The 21,206-nt window shown below is 40.6% G+C and overlaps 1 protein-coding gene across 1 annotated transcript; it reads left to right on the top strand.

Annotated features, from left to right (window-relative positions):
- Positions 1 to 11,081: 11,081 nt before the first annotated feature.
- LOC311490105 (ceramide synthase 2-like) lies at positions 11,082 to 18,229 on the top strand. Its single transcript, XM_084547462.1, has 10 exons — positions 11,082 to 11,431; positions 12,143 to 12,260; positions 13,554 to 13,672; positions 13,896 to 13,953; positions 14,114 to 14,164; positions 15,370 to 15,462; positions 15,721 to 15,849; positions 16,472 to 16,581; positions 16,692 to 16,845; positions 17,186 to 18,229. The coding sequence occupies exons 1-10, from the start codon at positions 11,265 to 11,267 to the stop codon at positions 17,402 to 17,404; spliced, it is 1,218 nt and encodes a 405-aa protein (XP_084403588.1). The 5' UTR covers positions 11,082 to 11,264; the 3' UTR covers positions 17,405 to 18,229.
- The last annotated feature ends 2,977 nt before the right edge of the window (positions 18,230 to 21,206 follow it).

Here is a 21,206-nt window from a genome sequence, read left to right as displayed (position 1 = left end):
CGTCAATGAATGGGATTGAATGCACCAACAAAACAGCTGAAAGGGTCTTGGAGGCAGTGAACATACTGTAAGAAAGGACTCTTACAGAGACACGCTACCATGTATTCACCAAGCTGTGCTCTAACCCACATAACAAAAAGACTGTCAGCGTTTATTACACCATTACGTAAAATGTTATCCAGTACTTAAATGTCATAGGACTCATGCTGTTCTGGTTATAAGTAGTTTTATTTAATGGTGTAGTTTCCCCAACACATTTAACATCATTTAATTCCTTTAACCTTTAATAGTAAACATTTCTATATAATTTTCTATACTCTAATATATAGTATAATTCACTGTTTTTAAAGATTTTCTGTAATTTTACTTCAAGTTATGATCTATTGCCCATATGTGTAATATCAGCTTTTATCTTTTACTTCTATTTCAGTACAGTTTTCTACTGTGACTCTTATACTTGACTCAGTGATTGGAGAATATGATTTTTAGAGTTTGTTGTTACCTCCAAAGGACTCGCACAGACCTGAGTGAAATAACACTGAGTGACAGTAGCTGGATGCACAAGAAAAGATCTATCGTGTTGAAAGAATGCTGCACACATTCAATAGCTACTATACAACAGATTTTGTAGGAATAGATCAGGTATCAGTACTCTTTGAAACAAATAAAAAACAAAAAGGAAAAAAGCTCAAACTAAGGCAACTGGACCTGTTGAGTTTTCTTGGATATCTACTCATCTAAGTGGCTTCTTTAGTTGTAAAGGACTAATGGGACGTTTAAGTTTTTAGGAACAAAACTCCCTGGCAGTCATTTAGAAGTGGAGAAGCTGCTTGGATGAGTGGTGAAACATCAAAGAAAACTGAACAAGCTGACCTACCTTGGTTTTGACTGTGACTACTGTGACTGTGAATTTTCACAGATGTATTTTTGAATAAATAGTTTGATGTTTTTTAATTTGATGTGACCAGAATGTGGAAGCCACAATGTCTACCTTAAATTAGGGCATTGTTAGCGTTTGGCCTCCAGTTGAAATGAGGGTCTTTTAACCTCAAACCAGACTCACCTGCTACCATGGTGTCTCTGATGTCTTGTGGCAGTGACCTGCATCTTCTTCCTGACCGTTAGCTTGTATCATCTATAACAATCAAGACAGCGATGGAAACTTGAATTTCATAACCTCTTATCAATTATAACCACAGTGAGCGGCTTGCCGGAGCACTGCTTGGTGTTATTAGATTATGAACCCCTTCAGGGCAGTGTTACTGACTATTAATTAAACCTACAGGGGAGAGCCCATGTGGCCACCGGCAGGGGACAAGAGGATGTGTACCGACTGCAATCTGTCCCGGTGTTTGTAGAGTTTTAATTGTGTCAATTAATTACTTCTCTCAGTGAGTATCTGGAGCTTATAGCCACAGGCGCGAGCAGGTAGCGCCACCTGTTTTGCTCAGCATTTTGATCACATAATTTCTTGCAGTTCAGCAAAACTCGGAATGCATCCTGATATAAATTGTCACCAAGCCATGTTATACAATCTAATATGTCGCAAGGAAATGCAAACTCTGCACTATATTTACAAAGAATGGATTTTTACTTCATTAAAAATGAGAAACTGTCATTAGGATTTGCCTAGATGTCCTTGTCCAAACAAATCACCATAATATTCATACATAATATTTTCAAACCTAAATTAGGGGTGTTAGTTGGGCCCAATACTGAGAGGCACAGGGCCTTAAAATGTAAGATGTTGAGGGTCTCACAAGTAATTTCTTTGGTTTTTGCTGTATGCTTTGTTTAACCCAGTCAGAAACCAGACAAGAATATAAAATATAAAATATATATAAAATATTATAAAATATTGCAGTACGGCAAATTTGTATGTTAAAGTCCCCAGAACATGATCCAAAGACAGCAGAAGTTTAATTTCAGTCATATCAGAACTATCACCTTTATTTTATTTTATTTTATTTTATTTTATTTTAGTTATTTGAAGTCTTATTTCAAACCCAGTTGTTTAAATGTAAGTTAAACATCATTTTTGGTTTTATTAAAATGTATTTGCAAGATTGTTTCACATAGGTTTATGCAGGGAATGGGTTCTATGTCATCAGATTTTTTTTTCTTCTTCCACCCTCTGTCACTTGTCTAGCATCATTTTGTGCTGAAGTTGATTTCATTCATTCAGCACCCGACTAAGGAGAATTTCGTGAGTAAATCATGGTAAAACCGATAAACACTCATTGTGTCTCTATCTGTCCTATGTTTACTGTCCATTCCCCACACAGTCCTCTTACATAATGCAAAAGCCAAGCACAGCTCTCTGCGCTTTACTCATCCGAACGAAAAGATAATTTTATGTGTGTAGACCATTCAGGGGCAGTCATAAGTGGGCAGGGAGGGAGGGAGGTGGAGAGGTGGAGAGGTGGGGAGGTGGGGCGGAGAAGAAGTGAGGAGACCTTAAAGCCCCTGACCAAGCAGAGGAGGTGCTGCACGATGAGTCCAGACCTGAAGCTCTGCATACAGGGTGAGAAAGCCTGGAGCTGTCCACGGTGCTGAACAGCTGCTGCAGCCGAGACGACCGCCATCGTCACACCGGGATTCAGATTAAATGTCCACATCTGTGACAACAAAGTAAGTCTTAATCTAATCGGGTCATCCTCCAGTTTGTCACTGCAATGATAATGGTGTTTGTGAACTTTTATATGCAGAAGTGGTTATCATGGCTGGCATGGAAGAGGGTAACTTTATGAATGTGTAACAGCATGTGACATACTGTTGTGGAATATGTGATTTTTGGTTCAATCTTCTGTGTGAAATTTATATTAACAATGTTTTAAGAGGCGTGATCCAGTTTATGCAATATTTATGCAATATTAATTATACATGAACTGTAATCGTGTTATAATGTGACAGTAAAATTGAATAAAATTTAGTAGAAAGTATAATCTTTCTTCCTCAGTTTTCTATAAGAGCAGTTCCAACTCTCTCTGCTGTCAGCTTTTTTGTCACAGAAAGATCAGATTCACGTGAATAAGAAGAGTGTGGTGGTAACATATACACAATGACATTGTGACTTTTGCTGACAATACGCCGACGAGTTCATTCTAGTTTTCTATTTGCAAGCCCAGCAGCTTCACTTTCAGGATTTCACTTTAGTTGCAATTGGAGAAGTCCTTGACATAATCCACAGGTATGAATGTGAGGTATTACTGGTATTACAGCCATGAGGAAAGTCATATGTCACTGCATGTGCTCTGTCGTCAGACTTCATTGACAGGGCTGCTCTGTGCTTTCGTTAATCCACTTTTTAAGCTATTTTCAGTGTTGTTATTTCTCCACATCTGAGTCCACTGCAGTCCAAGTCTGTTTTCATTTGTCTGTTTTGTGTGAAAAGATCAATGAGCGATGAAATTGATGTTGCTCATTCTTTTATATTTTTTTAGGCTGTATTTATTTTGCTTCTCTGTGCACCTTTGTTCTCGGCCCCATTGGATTTCTAGATCCTGTAAATCATTATGACTTTGGGTCACCTGCAGAGAATGACCTGAAAACAGACTGTGGCTCCTTTGGCCACCGTTCAAAGCCACAGACCTACAACAGACCCACACTTCTGCTTCGTTTGCTTCTGCTTGTGACACTTTTGTTCCAATTCAAAGATTAAAAACTGAAGATGAATCTTAATGAATGGGTCTCTCCACTAGCGATGTACATTCTGCCATAAGTGAGAGCTGCAATGAAACAAAAATGGTTTACTGTGTTGCGTAACTCTCCGTTTCATCGTTTTCTGTTTGGACAAATGCTCAAAAGGATTTAAGAGGAAGAAAAAAAGTCTTGAACAGATTTTCAATCCAAAATCATTCCTAAAATGGTAAAGATTTTTTTCCACGAAAAGCAGGATTACTTCATTTTCTGTAAAAGTGTTTTTTTATGCCGTTCAAGTAATATTTTCCTGTTGTCATTAGCAGCTTTGTTCTAAGTGGTTCACACTCACTGATTCTGACCTCTGTCCGTGTCCTGCTGTGTAAACGTTATGTCCACTTCATGGCTGTCTATTGACTATTGAGTCTGTCTTGTTCTCTTAGCTTCTTTCTCCAAATGCTGCTATCTGAACTGTCCAGGCCTGATGTAACCGCGGGGGCCATTTGATAATTGATGCAGAGGCAGGCAGTTTCTTTCATTATGTCTTCAAGTCCCCTATTAAAGCTTCACTCGGCCCTTTAGGCCCATCATCCGGAGAGCAGGGGAGCTATCAACGTGTCTCTGCAAGGATCAGAGGGAGACAGAGCATCCTGGAATAAAATCTGCTGACTGAGGAGTGCACCTACCGCAGGAAATGTCACTCCACTCCACGGCCCATTAAAGAGGCAACAGAGAGTGTTTCTGAGCACGAGTGCAGCAACTCTCTAAGGATTGTTTTCCCATTTTTCTGTCGTCAGAGTCTGATTTATTTATCCTGCGCTGTGCTGTACAGTGCAGGTGAAGGAGTTGTGTTTCTGCCTTGTTTCATTTATTTTTCTCACTAGAACCATTAAGGGACGGGATGTTTAATACCGGTTTTGAAGTGAGACTGTTTTTTTCCCCTTGATGTGTGCTGGCAGGAGGACGGCTAGGAATCGAGAAAACCCTTAAAATACCTTTAAAAATCTATAGCCCTTGAAATGTTCAAAGGTCTCTGTCCAGCCCTGAATCCTGTGAATCAATCAGGCGGTTTCATCTATTCAGCCCCTCTTCATGCTGGAATCTCCATCAGGTTTCATCTTATCTTCTCTTTTTTCCCCCCCTTAGGTATCCTGGGGAGCGTATTCCCAAATGAAGAGGTTCATGGTGACTCAGGATGAAGATGGACACATAAAAATCAAATCTATTTTTAGTAAATCAAAACCGTTCTGTCAAGCACCACAACACGGATCATTTACAGCCCGCAAGCACTTTGATTGATCTGTGGAACATCTTCCACCACTCGAATGAGATTTATTCTTCACTTTGTAATTACAATAAAGGCCTCCCGAGGGCTGCCATCGGATGACACTTAAATTATTGACAAGTAATTTGGTGCCCATACACAGGGAGTAGTGAAGTAGTGACCTCTGCTTCTGTGCTGTGTCGTTCTCTTGAGAACAAATGGGTGTAAGAGGGACGAGAGCTACAGGAAGACCGACCAGTTCAATCTAATTAAACCTCAATGAGCATGCCTCAGCTTGCTGCTCGGTTTACCACAGGGCTTATTAATTTGCACTACTGATTTGCGCTGTGTTTTTTTTTCTGCTTGCTCTGTGGCTTGTGGGAAACACTGCAGTCCAGTTTAATCAGCTGCCATATTTCACTATGTGAGCTTCCTCTAGGTTTAGATTTCACTCTCAATAATGAAGATGACTTTGCAAAGCCATAACAGTCCTCATTGCTTCTGACTGCACAAAAAAAGTCACACAACCTCCAAAAACATCCCCCCTCCTCACGTCAAAGATGAGTGACACAAACTACTGGGTTGTGGACTATGAGCTCTCCTCTCCTTCTCCGCCTGGGTTCCCCAGGAGCCCGACCGTGCTGCAGCCCATGGTGGGTCACCCAGAACAGGGCACGGCGCTGTGTTTTGTCGGCCTCCTTGTGCTGCTGCTGCTCTTTCTCGTGGTTCGCTGCGTCCGTATCTTGTTGGATCCGTACAGCAGCATGCCAGCATCAACGTGGACGGACCATAAGGACGGGCTGGACAGGGGACAGTTCGATTATGCGCTGGTGTAAAGATGAGAGGTGACTGTGGACGAGGAGATGGATGATTCTGGAGGTGTGACCAGGGACTTTTGAACGGTGACCTTTGCCCCATGCCCTGCTTAAAACTTCATCTCCTGAAAATGAAAGAAACTGGAACATTTTAGAGCGTAATTGTTGATTCCTTGGTGTGGTGTGAAAGGAAGTGCACTGCAAGATAACAGCAGGAAAGCATTAAACTGCACAGGAAGACCACGCAGCATAGCAGAGAGAAAAAACAGACGGACCAGAAGCCCTTATCCATTTAACAGTAATCAATGTAATAGTGGTGGTCTCATGGTGTTTGTGATGCGTTCAGTGGCAGACGCTGCAGGAAGAGAATGATCAGAATCGCTGCATTACGTCGTAAGTCCAGTTCATCATGTCATTTTCTAACTCTATAATATTTTTTACAAATCCCAGGGCTGAATTATAATTAGAGACCAGAGCTGCTGGAAGAGACGTCCTGATTGAATAAAAGAGAAATTAAATGAGTTTACGGCAGAGACGGAAGTCACTCGGACAGAATCAACTCTCTTGGGGTGTGGAGACTAGAAACTGTAGACACTGATTTAAGGTTAAAATGGAGCTTTTATTTTTGGAGCTTTTATTTTTTTTGGGAAACGCAGATAATCCAAAAACTCAGATGAAAGATGTCACATTGTTTCTAAAACTGTAACTTGTTCCTTTTACAAATTGATTTTTCAGCGTAAATCAAGCTGGATGTTGTGTGGGACTTGCGCCACCTCTCAGATGATCCTCAGGTAAAATTATTTGGAATTAACCAAAGCTTCTACAATCTGAGGGATTTGCTTAAATTGGCCAATGATAATTTATCATTTAACTCACATTTGTAACATTTTTTGTGCCCTTATTCTATTATAAAAGCTGAACTTGTAACGCATAACAGTTAATAAAGCCTATGTTGTTTGGGGGTTTTGCTCGTTCGTGTCAGCCTCCCTTTAAGAGGCTTAGGAGGCTCAGCGTGGAGGGTCAGAGCACTGACTGAATATGTGTCATATAAAATTATGATTATGAAATGCATGTGCACCAATTTCCTCCCTTTAATCCTTTTTGCCTTTAACCCCCATCCAGTGCACCAGCCAAATCTGCTCAACAGTGCCTGTAGGAGAAAATCTAATATCTGTTTCATACTAATGATGTTTCTGCTCCTTTTTCCACTTGTTTTGTAACGTTGTTCCTGCCATTATTATATAGCAAAGCCCTTTAAAATGTTGTTCTGAAAGACTCTTTATAAATAAAGTTTAGTATTGAGATTTTACTGATATATTTGTTTCTTTAGCAAGGATGACTCTTTAATAAAATATCTAATTATCGTGTGCGTATGTGGTCCTACTTTCTGGATGTAGACACAAAATATTTTCCTTTGTAAGTGGCTTTTCATTTTCATCAAAACAAAAGCTTTTCTCTCATCGTGCTTCTATAATGTCTTATTCATGCACTTACCTGCAGAACACACACACACACACACACACTACAAACACACAAAACACATCGCATGGCAGCGACAAACACAAACACATAAACTTTTACTTGAGCAAAGGCTGTTCTCACTGCTGCGCTAAAATCAATATTAGCTAGATTTAGAGTGAATGAAATCAATCGAATAATCAATCGGGAGCCCGTAAACGGACACAGCCAGTTAATTCACGAGGGCCGGCCCTCTCAGAGTCACATCACCCCCCCACCCCAGATGAAATACATCCCCATGCAGAGTGATTTAAACCCTCATCAGAGTTTTCTGCTTGTTTGGAGGAGAGAAAGAGACTATACATAAGAGCACAATGTGTGCTATCAGTGGTGGGATCATTTTCCACAATAAGAATGTCAAAAAGAGTGTTTCCTGTGATTTAGTTAAGCGTGACATAAGTCTCTTGTGTTAAAGAGAGCAGTATTTCTTCTCATTAGTTAAAATAAACAGTTTCAGTTGTACGGTTTTAAAATGAATTGGCAGGATTCAAGTTTGTGAGGGTTTCCCACCCAGAATTTAATGTTTCAGTTTTCAGATTTCCAAACAGTTTCAGTCCGAGAGAACCTCTCTCTCTCTTGGGAGTGTACTCATGTGGTTTGCTGTGACCTCTTCTGGATATTTTGAGAACAACAATGAGTGTTTCTTCACCATGGGAATGCAAGAAAAAAATCAGTCATTCGTTCCACTTCTGAAGAGAAAATAAAAAGCACTAAATGTGTGAGTATGATAAAACGTTAGGACTGGCTGGTGAGAGAACAATGGGAAAGTCGATAGTTGCATTCCTTTATGCTATGGAAGCTTTGCACGAGCATTCAGCAAAAGGCTAAATTACTGTATAAAAAGCATATTATGCAAAGTAGTGCATATAGTGTATTAACTGAAAGAGAAATATCAGCACACATTTTTAACCCTGCTAGTAGCTGCAAATAAGCAGTGTTTGTCAGTCTGTCTTTTGTCCAGAATAAAATCTTTCACAAACCTTTGCAGGAACAGCCATTAAATGTTGTACAGAAAATCATGGTGCCCAGAGATTGAATCTTAGGACGACAATGACCCCCTGTGCCATCATGAGATTTACAGTGTCTCATTAAATTTGGCAGAAACGTCCATATTCCACACAGAGTGATGACCTCTCAACTTTTCATGTAGCAGTGTCAATATTTTTCATAGTTTAGTTTCCACTGTCAGAAAGAATTTTTTTTAGTGAGGAGACAGGGGTTATGTGGTGACCAACATAGCACAAAGAGTGCAGTCAAAGCAGCCCTCCAGTGTTCATCAGGCTCCAGCTGATGGTTGGAAGCACAGTTTAACACCCCCACCTCATTAGTCTGGCATTTAACTGGACAGCTTTGGTCCACTGGGTTCTGACAATTTACTTCCTTGACAAGACAACAAAGGCACTCAGTTCCCTTCAGCCCCCAACACACTGTAATCACACAAACACAGGCACAAACGCACACAGATATTCAAATAAAGCCCGGACCACAGGGAAAAAAAACACGAGTTCAGATCCGTCAGAGGACCAACTGACATGAACCACGATCATTTTCATATAAGTCACGTCAGATCTTTTTTCAGCCAGTTTGTGGACTTACAGACTAAAAACATCTTCTTGAATATGAACTAGCTTTCTGTTTATTCTATACCATAGAAATGCACAGAAACACATTTGCACACATTTGCACACACACACACTCACTGTTTCCATCACTTCAGTCTATGCTATACTGATTTACATGCATTTCCTCATTTGATATTTGACACCTAAACCAAACCTAACGCCATATTTGGGTGAATAACCCAAGTATTATGAGGATCTGGGTTGTTTCCCCAAAATGGAGCAGGTCCCTACCATGTGACTTCTGCGAACAGAATAATGTCAGCACCACACACACTCTGAGGTGAAGCAAAGCCCACACCCAGACACATGCAAATCATACTTGTCTGCAAAATGTACACAAACACTCTCTCTCTTTACCTTTACCTAGTACACACAAAGGTCCTTTAAGTTACACATACACGAGTGAATAATACACCTGTGCTCGAGACATAACACAGCTGTTGTCCCGACTGATCTGCATGACAAAAAAGATGATCTCATCTGCATAACAGTACAGGCGTCACCTGCTTATCTTGGGAGATAAGCAGACTGAGTGATGTTGGCAGAGTTGGGTGATGGTGTGAGGATGACTGTGGTATGTATGTACCGGTGTTGGTTTTGTGGCGGAGTGTAGGCCTCCAAAGTGGGTGTGTGTCGTCACACTTTGTCTTACAGCAGCACACAGTTTGTTCAGGATAATGTTTCGTTTGACCACCAGGCCTTGCACGCCTTCAGACTCTGAAGTGTTGTGAGGTGCGCTGAACTTTTGCTCCTCAGCAGATTTACTAGAGAGTGGTAACCCAGGAGACGTCTGCTATGAGTACAATCTACCATGAAGTGCAAGGAAGAGTAATTTAATACTTGTTTTTTTTTTCTGTCAAGGACCTGGAAGTATTTTATATTCACAACTTTGACAATATGAGGAAATGTATACATTTGTATGTATACAGATACAACACGATCAATACATAACTAGAAATAAAATGATCTATAATACTAATAATAAAAAATAATACATGTACAGTAAGGCTGTCTGTTTACACTGGCTTCAAACCTACAAACCTATAAATCCCAAGGCATCAGCAGATTGTGATATGTGTCTTTTAAGTTGTTTTGTTTACTTTGACGCTCTCTCTATCTATCTCTCTCTCTCTTTATATATACATATATATATATATATGTATATATATATATATATATATACATATATATATTGCTGAGGGGGGCTGAGGGGGTTCTCCGAGCAGGAGACGCCCCTGGTGTTTTTAAGCGTCACAACCATTGAACTGCATACATCAGAGAGACTGATGACACCGGACGTTTTTCAGAATAAAAGTACACCTGCTTAGCTTTTTATTCACATTCTGTGTAACAATGTAAAGGAAACTCGGGTTAAGAACGATTATAAGTTTTGTCTTGCTTTTTAGAAGGCAGCAGCAAATATTCCACTAAGTCAATTACTTTATGACCTTGGCAGAGACGACTCAAATATTTACCTCGAATATTTAAAAACGTTACCTTTACTTTGAAAGCTGCGCCGCCTGCTTCCTGTCACCCCGCCTGACTTGACGCCTGTGCACCGTGATGACCGAGCGGAGCGTTTCTTCTTCTCCTTCTGGTGTCGTCGTCGGGATACAGCGGCTCAGAGGCGCATCCTCGGCCACGCAAGGCTGAGACTAAATCACGGATCGCCGCTTGAGTCGACTTTATTCGACTGATTGATCGGTCAGTTCATCGTTTCTGCAGAGCTGTTGACAGGTATGTTTCTACCACTGTGTGTTTCACCGTAGGATAATTAATACAGGCTACTGCACTGCACTTTGTTTAGAAGTGTGGTTTTGGTAAATATTTATTAATCATTGTACAGACTTGTACTTTATGCTTTTTATACTGGTGCCTCCTCTATTGTTTTTTTGTCTTTGTGAACTACATGGCTGTTTAATGTGTTGTTTATAGCTTTATAAATGATATATTTGGATGCCATTTTGTAGTTGGGCCAGAGAGAGACATCAGGTGTAAGAAGTATGATGTCTCTTACAGTCCCTGTTTGAACAGTCCACCAATAATTCCTATTACTGAGATTCTTGAGCTCAACCTGTACAAGTTCACAAGGTTAAACATGTAATTTACCTAATTTAATGTTAAAAACACAAAAGAAGATTCTTTTCAAAAGTAGGCAGAATGAAAACTCACCAATAGCCAGCAATGACCCATACTAGATGTTTTAATATCTCATCTATGTCTCGTGACGCCATACCTACTAACGGACACACACAGGCCTCAGAGGTCTCACTCTACTCATTGTTTACCAACCCTAGTGCCACACTCCTCAGACTGAATCCATCTTTGTTTTAAACATCCTCTCCACCGCTTCTTGTTTTTCTCCTCCTCCTTCTTCTTCTCCTCTGATTGTCCACCTACAGAAAAATGGACCTGCTGCCGGACCTATGGAGGCAGGACTACTGGCTTCCTCCAGGTGTGACCTGGAGAGACATGGAGCAGCTGGCCGACTCTGACCGGCCGCGACCCCAGGACCTGCTGATAGCTCTGCCCCTCGCTCTGGGCTTTGTCGCCCTACGCTACGTGTTTGAGAGGTGGGGCACACCTTAGCTCATTGTTCTGTAAGGATATGGGTGAGTGAGCGTTTGGGGCGGCGCAGGGTCATTTTCTTCTCTGCAGCGGAGCGTGCAAACAATTAAACACTTCATCCTGCCCGAACACGAAATAATAACTGCATCCCCTGTTTGACAAACATAATTATCACTGAATAAAAGGTATCATATGTGACATGATTCCAAAATGACAGGCGGCGTTTCCTGAATATGACTGCGTGTCCAGTACAGTACGTGACTTTGTAAGGGGATATGAGCTGTGGGACCGTGAGCAGGTGTTTTCGGAGAGCAGAGCAGGCATTGTTGTCGTCAGGAAAAAGAGGCTTTGGGGACTGGAATGAAAGGAAAGGAAGAGAGAGAGAGAGAATTAGAAATGCTTTCACTCAAATGGATGATTGGATATTTAAGATCTATAAATGCAGCCCAGTTATGGTTAGAAGAGTCAAATGAAAGGTGTTGTTAAGAATGCGAAAACACACCCACTCACATTGTGTCTTTTTGTTTGGTTGGTCACATCGAATTCAAACATTCACAAGAGTGAAAAGCCAGAAGTGTCAAACTTCTTGTCATCCTCGTATTATCAATGCTGCCGTCCTGTGAAAATCATTTATTTCCAAATGCCATGAGTTGACATGTCAACATTTCCTGGGTAGCTGCCATAACTATCTCAGGCTTTGTTCTCTTCGTCCCCAGGTTTTTTGCCCCACCCATGGGCAGATGTCTGGGGGTGAAGAATAGATTGCAAGTGACTGCTGCCCCCTCCCCGAAGCTGGAGTCGTTTTACACCCAGAGGAGCAGGCAGCCAACTCAGGTGAGTCTGAAAAGGCCTCTGTTGAGGGAAGTATTTGTCAGCCACATATGCAAATTCTGGCCTTACTGTAAGCAATACATGTGCTTTTGACAGTTTGTTTGTTTCATTTATTTTTTTTTACAACATTAATCACATTACAGCCCACCAGGTTTATCTTGTCACCCCATGAAGGGGCTCGAAAAATTGCATACATGCTGCTTAAAACTAGCTCCACCAGCATCTTCACCAGCATCAACAGATGATACTGACAAACATCAAACAATACCATGGATCAGCCACGGAGACCCATTTTTCTTCAAGTAACTAAATGTACCTTATTTATTTTATATTGTCTGTGCACACTGAAAACATGTGACGGCCATAGGTTATCAAGCTTCTCAAATGCTCATTTAAGGCTTTTACTTCCTCTTGTTTGTCGTTGGTGGGATCATGTTCTGTGGAAGAGAGCAGGGGGAACATGAGCGTTGTCATAGTAACACATCCTTGTTCCTGGAAAACCCAGCCTGGAGGGAAACACACCAACACCACCATCACCACATGTACACAAGTCCCTCACACTTATTATTCTCCCTCAGATTTTGATAAACTAGAAATGCCTCCAGAAAGTTATTTTTTTCCTATTTGCAGTGTCCTTATGTATAAACAAAACATTAACACAGATACTGGATAACATGACAGAATATTTTTATACAGGCACTCCATTAAAGTAGATATGAATGACACACAGTTTTAAATAAATCATTAGTTGTTCAACCGCTTCATAAAATTAGCAGTTTTAGTTCCTGTATCTTTAAGGCCCTCCTCCCGAAAAGATAATTTTCTTCTGACTTTAGCCGTGTTTTGTAAGAACATTCAAGCTTTTAATTGCATGGTGTAGCTCATCTAATAAGAGTCTAGTAACACGCCATTTAGATTTCATAATGGGGCATGTGAGAATACAAATTGGATAGTCCTACAGCCAATCAGTGCCATTTTGCTGTAAACAAATTCAACAGCGCACAGATTGCATGTATAAGTACGCCGCTGTTACTCTTCTGTTCGTCTCTGCATGAAACCATGAATGTTTTGAACTTTTCAGAAAAAAATGTTTAAGGACATATCAAAAATACCAGTGGAGATTACTGACACTTTTATATTTTGCCACACTAACAGTATGGAAATTTATGTGTCCATTTAATCAATGGCAAGGTTTAGACTTCTGAATCTCTAAATATCCATTGTCTTTAAGCATAACTTTCTGCTCTAATCCCTCCTCATCTCATATTTTTCTCTCCTGTGCTGATGTCGTTTCAGAGTGAAATTGCCAGCTTGACGCTGCTGTGCGGCAAAACCCAGAGGCAGATCGAGACCTGGTTCAGACTCCGCAGGAACCAAGACAGGCCCTCTCAGACCAAGAAGTTTGGTGAAGCTGCGTAAGTGCCTTCTCTCCACAAGCCATTCAAGTTACAGATGACTTCCCTCGAGAGCACTTCCATCACCACCCACTGCAAAGTCCACAGGCCGCACTGGAAAATAAACCTCTTCAGAACTTGACAATTTTTTTCCAGACTTACCTCTGGAAAAAAACACGCTCTTTTTATAAAATGCAGTCACGTTGTCTGGTCAACACTTCTGATCTCAGGTGTTATTTTACAGTTGGAGGTTCTTTTTCTACCTCACAGCCTTTGTGGCTGGATTGACCTGCTTGATTGATGTGAGTATGAATCACAGACATTTTACAAAACACTGCTACCATCACTGAAAAATACAATTTGTATGTGAACTGAAGCTCACGAACATCTGAAGCGCTGTCTCTTCGTACATTTAGACCTGTTAAGTTTTCTACTTCAATTTATCTTGTCCTTTCTCAACAGAGACCGTGGTTCTGGGACCACAGGGAATGTTGGAGGCAGTATCCCGTTCAGGTGAAAACATTATCACAACTAGAACAGTCTTTTGTTGCTTTTCTAAAGCTGACAAGACATTTTATAGATAGTAGCAGTACAGTTGAGATGTGAGTTTGAAGGAAAGAGATTAAATTATCTTTGAAGAGGAACTGTTAATCAAGCACCGCATAGTAAATCAATCCTTTTCCTCCTTCACAAATACCCTGACTAACCTTACATTCAGTTGCTCATCATTGGCTCAGTATGAATCTAAATGAGTTCAAAGCTGACCGACACGATCAGGAATCATGTGGTTAAGAAGAACAGAATGAGATGTGTCTATTTTAGACACGATTTATTTGAATATTTTCAGTGTTCAACATTACCATTTGAATTCTGATGCTTGGCAAACTTAAAAACCACGGATAGCCACAAAATTAGGCTGTGTCTCTTTTGCTCCGTTGATATTTAACTCGGTTACTGCCTATGGATAAATTCAGGCCACCTAGGATATTACTGTATATTTGCTCCAAAACATGATTTAAGACTGAAACTAACCTTTATTTATAATCTCAGATAAGATGGTAGTTATTTTCCCAGTTTATTGTTGTTGCTGCTGATATGATTTTGTGTGCATGTTGCGCCAAAACCTTCTATCAGACCTCTTTTAAAATATTAGCTAAGTGAAGACAGGACATTTCCTGCATGCAATTGTGATTATTCTATCTTTGGCTGAGCAACAGTCCATAACACAGATGGATGATTTCTGTATAAGTGATATCTTAGCAGAGGATGGTTTCGATCCATCGACCTCTGGGTTATGGGCCCAGCACGCTTCCGCTGCGCCACTCTGCTACACAGATGGAGCGCATACATCACACCACCAGGGCTGCTGCAGCTAAATGGGAAAGATCACTGCACACAGCCATGACAATCTCTTTAAGGATAAGTTTCTGAAAAATGTATATGTAAAAAGCCTGTAACAGTGTCGCAAAGCCCAAAGGTGACATCTTTAAATGCCTCAGTTAATTTCGAAATAGCCACCTTACGAAACAAGCTTCACTCGACATATTCTTCACTTACATATTCAGTTTGCCTTCATTTCCTAAAGCGAGTTGATGGTGACAACTCTCCATCTCTTCCTCTGTAGAGTGAGGTGGTCACTGTTTTTGTGCAAACAGTAAATGTCCAGCTGTTTTAGAATCACCTTTTTTAGTGACTTGTGAATAATGTTTCCTCCTCAGCCGATGGAGAGAGCTCACTATTGGTACTACATGCTGGAGTTGGGATTTTATGGCTCTCTGCTCCTGCGGATCTCTGTGGACGTAAAGAGGAAGGTGAGGGCATTCCTTCACTGATGAATGTTACACAGCACATCTCCTTGAGGCTCCCTTGTAATGGAACACTTTTAAGAGACGTACTTAAGTGAAGGCATTAGGATTCTGTCTGCATCACCATTCACGCTTCACTCACTCCACTTCACCCACACGTGGTTAATGAGTGACTGAAAGAGAAGGAATCTGAATTTTTCTGCTGACATGTGAAGGTTATTTTATTTTACTGGTTAGATGTTTTATATGTGTCTCATTTGCCAGGATTTTAAAGAGCAAGTGATCCACCATTTGGCCACCATCTTCCTGCTCAGTTTCTCCTACTGTGCTAACTACATTCGCGTCGGCACCTTGGTCATGCTGCTCCATGACTCCTCTGACATCCTGCTTGAGGTAACATGCACACTGTTTCATTCATGCTGCGCAAACAGGATAAAGGAGGCGGATTTTCACACATGTGCAGGCAAACACTGTCTTACTGCTTTCTTGTTTGGAAAGAGCAAGCTGTACCTTAGCTGTCTCCTCAGAGCAAGCTATATCCCCCTCCAGCTGGCCAGTTTTCTACCTTTGTGTAGTGATACTAAAGTCTGAATGTTTACTGCAGTCAGAGGTTCAAACTGCACTTTAGGCTGTTCTTAGTAGAATTAGTAGAATCTACACCGAGATCTCGGTATTGGCCTGCAGGAAACTGGTCTTATTTCAGCAGGAGGATCCTGTGACTTTACTCCTGATCTCTAAAATCACAGTGATCATGAGGAGAGAGCTGATCTTTGTTTACCTGTACAACAGAAATCATTGTTTGTGAGCAAAGGGGATTAAAGCACACTTCCAAATTTAAACTGTGTTTGATTCGTGCCCTCATTAAGACATTGCAATCAGAAACAACTCTAAAGGAATGCGGTGCGGTACATAGCTTTGGTCTGCACTGTGTAAAAATCTGCTCTTGTTACAGACTGATCTGAGGTGATCTTGTTGTTTATTTTCCTGTTGGTTTCACCATTAAATGATTCTGCAGTCTGCCAAGATGTTCAACTACGGCACTGGCTGGAGGAAAACATGTGACACGCTCTTTGTTGTGTTCGCCGTGGTCTTCCTTGTGACTCGACTGGTGATTTTCCCCAGCAAGTAAGAGACAGTTTTTCCTTTTTTTGTTAATACACTACCTAATAAATCCTTTCTGTGTCTTTAAAGTCTTATAATTTGTAACTTGACTCCAAGTGTTTGCTCACTCACAGAATCATTCATACCACCCTAGTACTGTCCATGGAAGTGTTTCAACCCTTTGCCGGCTACTACTTTTTTAACATCCTGCTCATGGTGCTGCAAGGCCTTCACATCTTCTGGGCAGGCTTAATCTTACGCATGGTCTATAAGTTCCTGAAAGGCAAGGTGAGAAAGCACAACGCACTTTACAATTAGCCACTAATTCACCTATACATAGGCTCACAGCCCTATCAGCGAAGCTAGTGCTAGTCAGACCTTTAGGAGCAGAGCTCTAGGAAAAACAGAGCTAGGAGGGCCAACCCCTTCTGAAAAGCCTAGTTTAATCTGATTGGTCATCTTCAATAGCTGCAATGGCTGTGATGTTTTTTTCATATTTAGCCGCTGAATAAAAATATTCTATGTGCACAATCAGAATCACCAGTGAATCAAGAAAACATTCTTCTTTTCTTATTTACCACTATATTTACGGACTTGTTCCTCCTTCTGCATCTGCTTCTCCCTTTAGCTGGAGAAAGATGAACGCAGTGACGAAGAGAGTGAAGTCGAAGAGCAAGAGGAGGATAAAGAAGGAGAGGAAAATATAGATCAAGGTGGAGACTGTTATTGGGAGAAAAGTAAAGACAATCTGAACTCCAAACTATCTATGCTAACCAACAGCTGCGTCCTCAATAACCTGACCAACCACAGGTCCTCTGCAGCCGACAGAATGCGTAAAGCTCAGTAAAGGCTGTTTTTTTAACATAAAGTTCCAGTTTAGCTGTCTCTAAGAGACGTTGTCTTAACCTTATACGAGTATGGTTTGATATAATAGTGATCTTGTAGCCTCCTTCCACCAGTCCTTGTATGTTCATGCCACTGTGTTGAGTGGAATTAAAGTAGTAAAAGAGTGATAGTTTAATCATTTACCTTAATTAAAAAAAAAAAAAAAAGCACTCTTAGCAGAGGATGGTTTCGATCCATCGACCTCTGGGTTATGGGCCCAGCACGCTTCCGCTGCGCCACTCTGCTACGAGAGACCCAACATCGGCTACCAACGTTTTTCAACCGCGACCACACTAACGTTATTGTTATGGACTTTAGTCTTTGTGTACAAACATATTAAAGGATTAGGAAAACGTTCACTTCCTGTTGATTTTCACTGTAGTCGACGCAGCTGACTGTTTTAGTTTTTTCATGTGGCAAGTTCACAAACATGTTTGATTCAAAACTAAAGATGCGTGCATAACGGTTGTTGTTCAGTATAGACAGAAGACCTCTTTCAATACTGTAAAATACTGAAATTGTTACAAACATGCAGCTGATAATAAAATGTTGGAAATAAAGTGATCGTTTAATCTTTCGTAAAAACTAATTCGTTGGGCTCATGTATTCGTCAGCGCCAGAGCCATAGAGAGAGAGAGTTGCGACACTCCCATAGACCTCCGTTGTAAAAAATGGCGGCGCTTTTAACCGCCTACTTCCGGGATTTGAAAATCGGATTAGTTCCTAACACTGTCATTTGGGCGTTGGACCTCATTCAAAATAGAATTAATGATAATTTAGCAGTATATACAGCAGAATTAATTGCTATTTTGTTGGCACTTTCTTGGGCTGAGAGCAATAGGCCAAGAAGTTTAGTATTGCTTCAGATTCAGCTTCAGCTCTGATAAGTATTCAAAACATAAATTCACAATCTAGACAAGACATTGTTCTAGAAATAGTCCAGATGGCAAACAAGATATTGAAAGCTGGAATAAATGTTGGTTTTGTATGGGTTCCTGCTCATAAAGGAGTGACTGGGAATGAGTTAGCTGATAAGTATGCAAAAAAGGCAACAGAACTGGATCATATAAGTTTAAGTATTAAGTACAGTAAGGCTGAAGTTAAATCCATTATTAAGGGAAAGATAAAGGAGAAGTGGCAAGTCTTGTGGGATACTGGTCAGACAGGTAGGAAAATGTATAGTATTCAAAGAGGAGTGGGGGTGAGTAGAAGTACTTGCAGAAATACATAGGAAGAGAACATAATTTCACGAATGAGATTTGGGCACACAGGGCTAAATAGTACATTATTTCTAGTGGGAAAACATGCTGATGGGAGATGTAGTGTATGTAACACTCAGGAAACCATAGAACGTGTAATTGTAGAATGTACTAGATATGGTAATTAATGAGAGGCAACAGTTAAGACATCAACTAGAAGAGGAAGAGACTCCTTTAATATTAAATGATATTTTACAAAAGAAATCTGGAGATGTATGTTTTAAGTTTCTCTTTTCTTTTCTTAGAAGAACTGGTTTAATAAAGATCATTTAAGCATAGGGAAATATAGTATTCAGACCCACACTCCGTTTCAGAAGGTGGCGGTAATGCAACCAAACGTTGTTTGCCAACTGCCATAAAACAAGAAGAAGAAGACGAAGACGAAGAAGAAGAAGAAGAAGAAGAAGAAGAAGAAGTTGGACGTCATTCACTTACATTGCTGCGCATCGAGTTGTTCCAGAGGTAAGCTGCTGAAATATCGACCTCTTTTGAATTGTCAACTGTCTATATTGTATCAGAGGCCCTTTGCGATGCTTATACTGGTCTTCATTTGTATATGCACAGCGTAATTATTTATATTTTATCCTGGTTGTTTCAACCAATTTTCTAGCATTGCCTGCTAGCCTGCTAATTAGCCAGCGCGACTTCCCCTGCTGTGAAGGTAGTTCGGTGATGAATCGCTACCACCTTTATAGCAACTTTTATTTAATTTAATTTTGGGATATACTAACTTTTCATTATGTGACGTGTTGGCTGTACTTAATTTGTTGTACTGCTCCGTGTTCATTTGAGCGAGGGTTATAATTAGGACTGGCGAGTTTGACTGGTGAAGGCTGCGCGTCGAGTTGTTCCAGAGGTAAGTTGCTGAAATAGCGACCTCTTTTGAATTGTCAACTCTATATTGTATCAGAGACCCTTTGCGATGCTTATACTGATCTTCATTTTGTACATGCACAGCGTAATTATTTATATTTTATGTTGGTTGGTTGGTTGTTTCAACCAATTTTCAAGCACTGCCTGCTAGCTAGTTAGCTAGCGTGACTTCGCCAGCTGTGAAGGTCATGGTGAAGGTAATTAGTTAGGTAATGAATCGCTACCACCTTTATAGCAACTTTTATTTAATTGAATTTTGGGATATACAAACTTTTAATTACTGTAATTAATTATTGTACTGTTCCTGTTCCATGTTCACTTGGCTAGTGTACAATTTGCCCAGCGCTACTTGCTGATGCTTGATGAGATGCTGATATATTGATATCCCATGCCATGAGCTCGTGATCAGGGTATGTCAAGGCATTGTCGTGACTCGTGATTTGAGAGAGGGTTATTTAATCAGGAATGACGGGAATTTTAGGACTGGCGAGTTTGAGTGGTGAACGCTGAGGTTCCCCATCTCAGATACTCATTTACTGTGAGGAAACTTTGTATTGTAATATCCACACTATGCAAAACTGACATTAACAAAAATGCAATAATGTAATAACAGCTGAAAAAGTACTTGGGTGTGTGTTTTATTTTATATTTACCGTTCAATAATGCAATCGCTGCTGTCTGTCCCATAGAAGAACATGACAGCCAGCGTATGTTAAGGAACTAATTGGGTTTACATGAACCACGTGACAGCCATAGCGGCGACATCAAAGAGTGTCGCAACTCTCTCTCTCTATGGCTCTGGTATTTGTGATTCGTCGTCTCCGTCGTCTGTCATCGCAGAGACTCTGTAGTACCACATCGCCCTCTGGTGGTTGCTACCAGACTGACACGAGAGGGCTGAGGGATTAACCCTTCATTGTGGCAGCGAATTGTTTAAACAGTTACACCACGGAGGTAATGCAACAAGTCTCATTTGATTAAATGTAGCTAACTGGCGCAAGTAATGAGATATCTGCTGATTAATTAGCTGATTTCGCTGTAGTAGCGAGTTAAAAGCTCTGGTGTTTTCATTAGCTAGAGATGCTGCTCAACCTATAATTTGCTGTATGGTCTTGTAGCTATGAAAGTGGTTCATCAAATAATTGGACCTGTCAACATCATACAATACGCGGCAAAATCTGTATTATTATTCGATATATCGAGATGCTATGTAAGGTTGTCTCTGTGGCGCAATCGGTTAGCGCGTTCGGCTGTTAACCGAAAGGTTGGTGGTTCGAGCCCACCCAGGGACGATAGCTTTTCATTTTTGTTTTTCAGATATGTAAGAATGATTAATTTTCTTGAATGAAAGAACACAAAAGTGCAGTTTCTTAAATGTTACTGTTGTGATTTGTTGATTATTAATCAGTTTCTGTCTTCCTCAAAGTCCAGTCTCCACCTTGTCCTGCCTCTGAGAGGGGGCACCATTGAGCCTTCTCTGAAACATCTGGCTCAAAAGTCCAACTGTGAAAAGATGGTCTGCTGCAAGTATGTATAGTGTGCAAACCCTGCACAAGGTTATGTTAAAGAGAATGAACTCATTCTCAGAGAGGTGGCGACCACTAGCCGTCAGTTTACATTACTTATAAATAT

The sequence above is a fragment of the Chelon labrosus genome (genome assembly GCF_963514085.1).
Source record: "Chelon labrosus genome assembly, chromosome: 6".
Classification (NCBI taxonomy): domain Eukaryota; kingdom Metazoa; phylum Chordata; class Actinopteri; order Mugiliformes; family Mugilidae; genus Chelon; species Chelon labrosus.
This window is presented reverse-complemented; position numbering and strand designations above follow the sequence as displayed.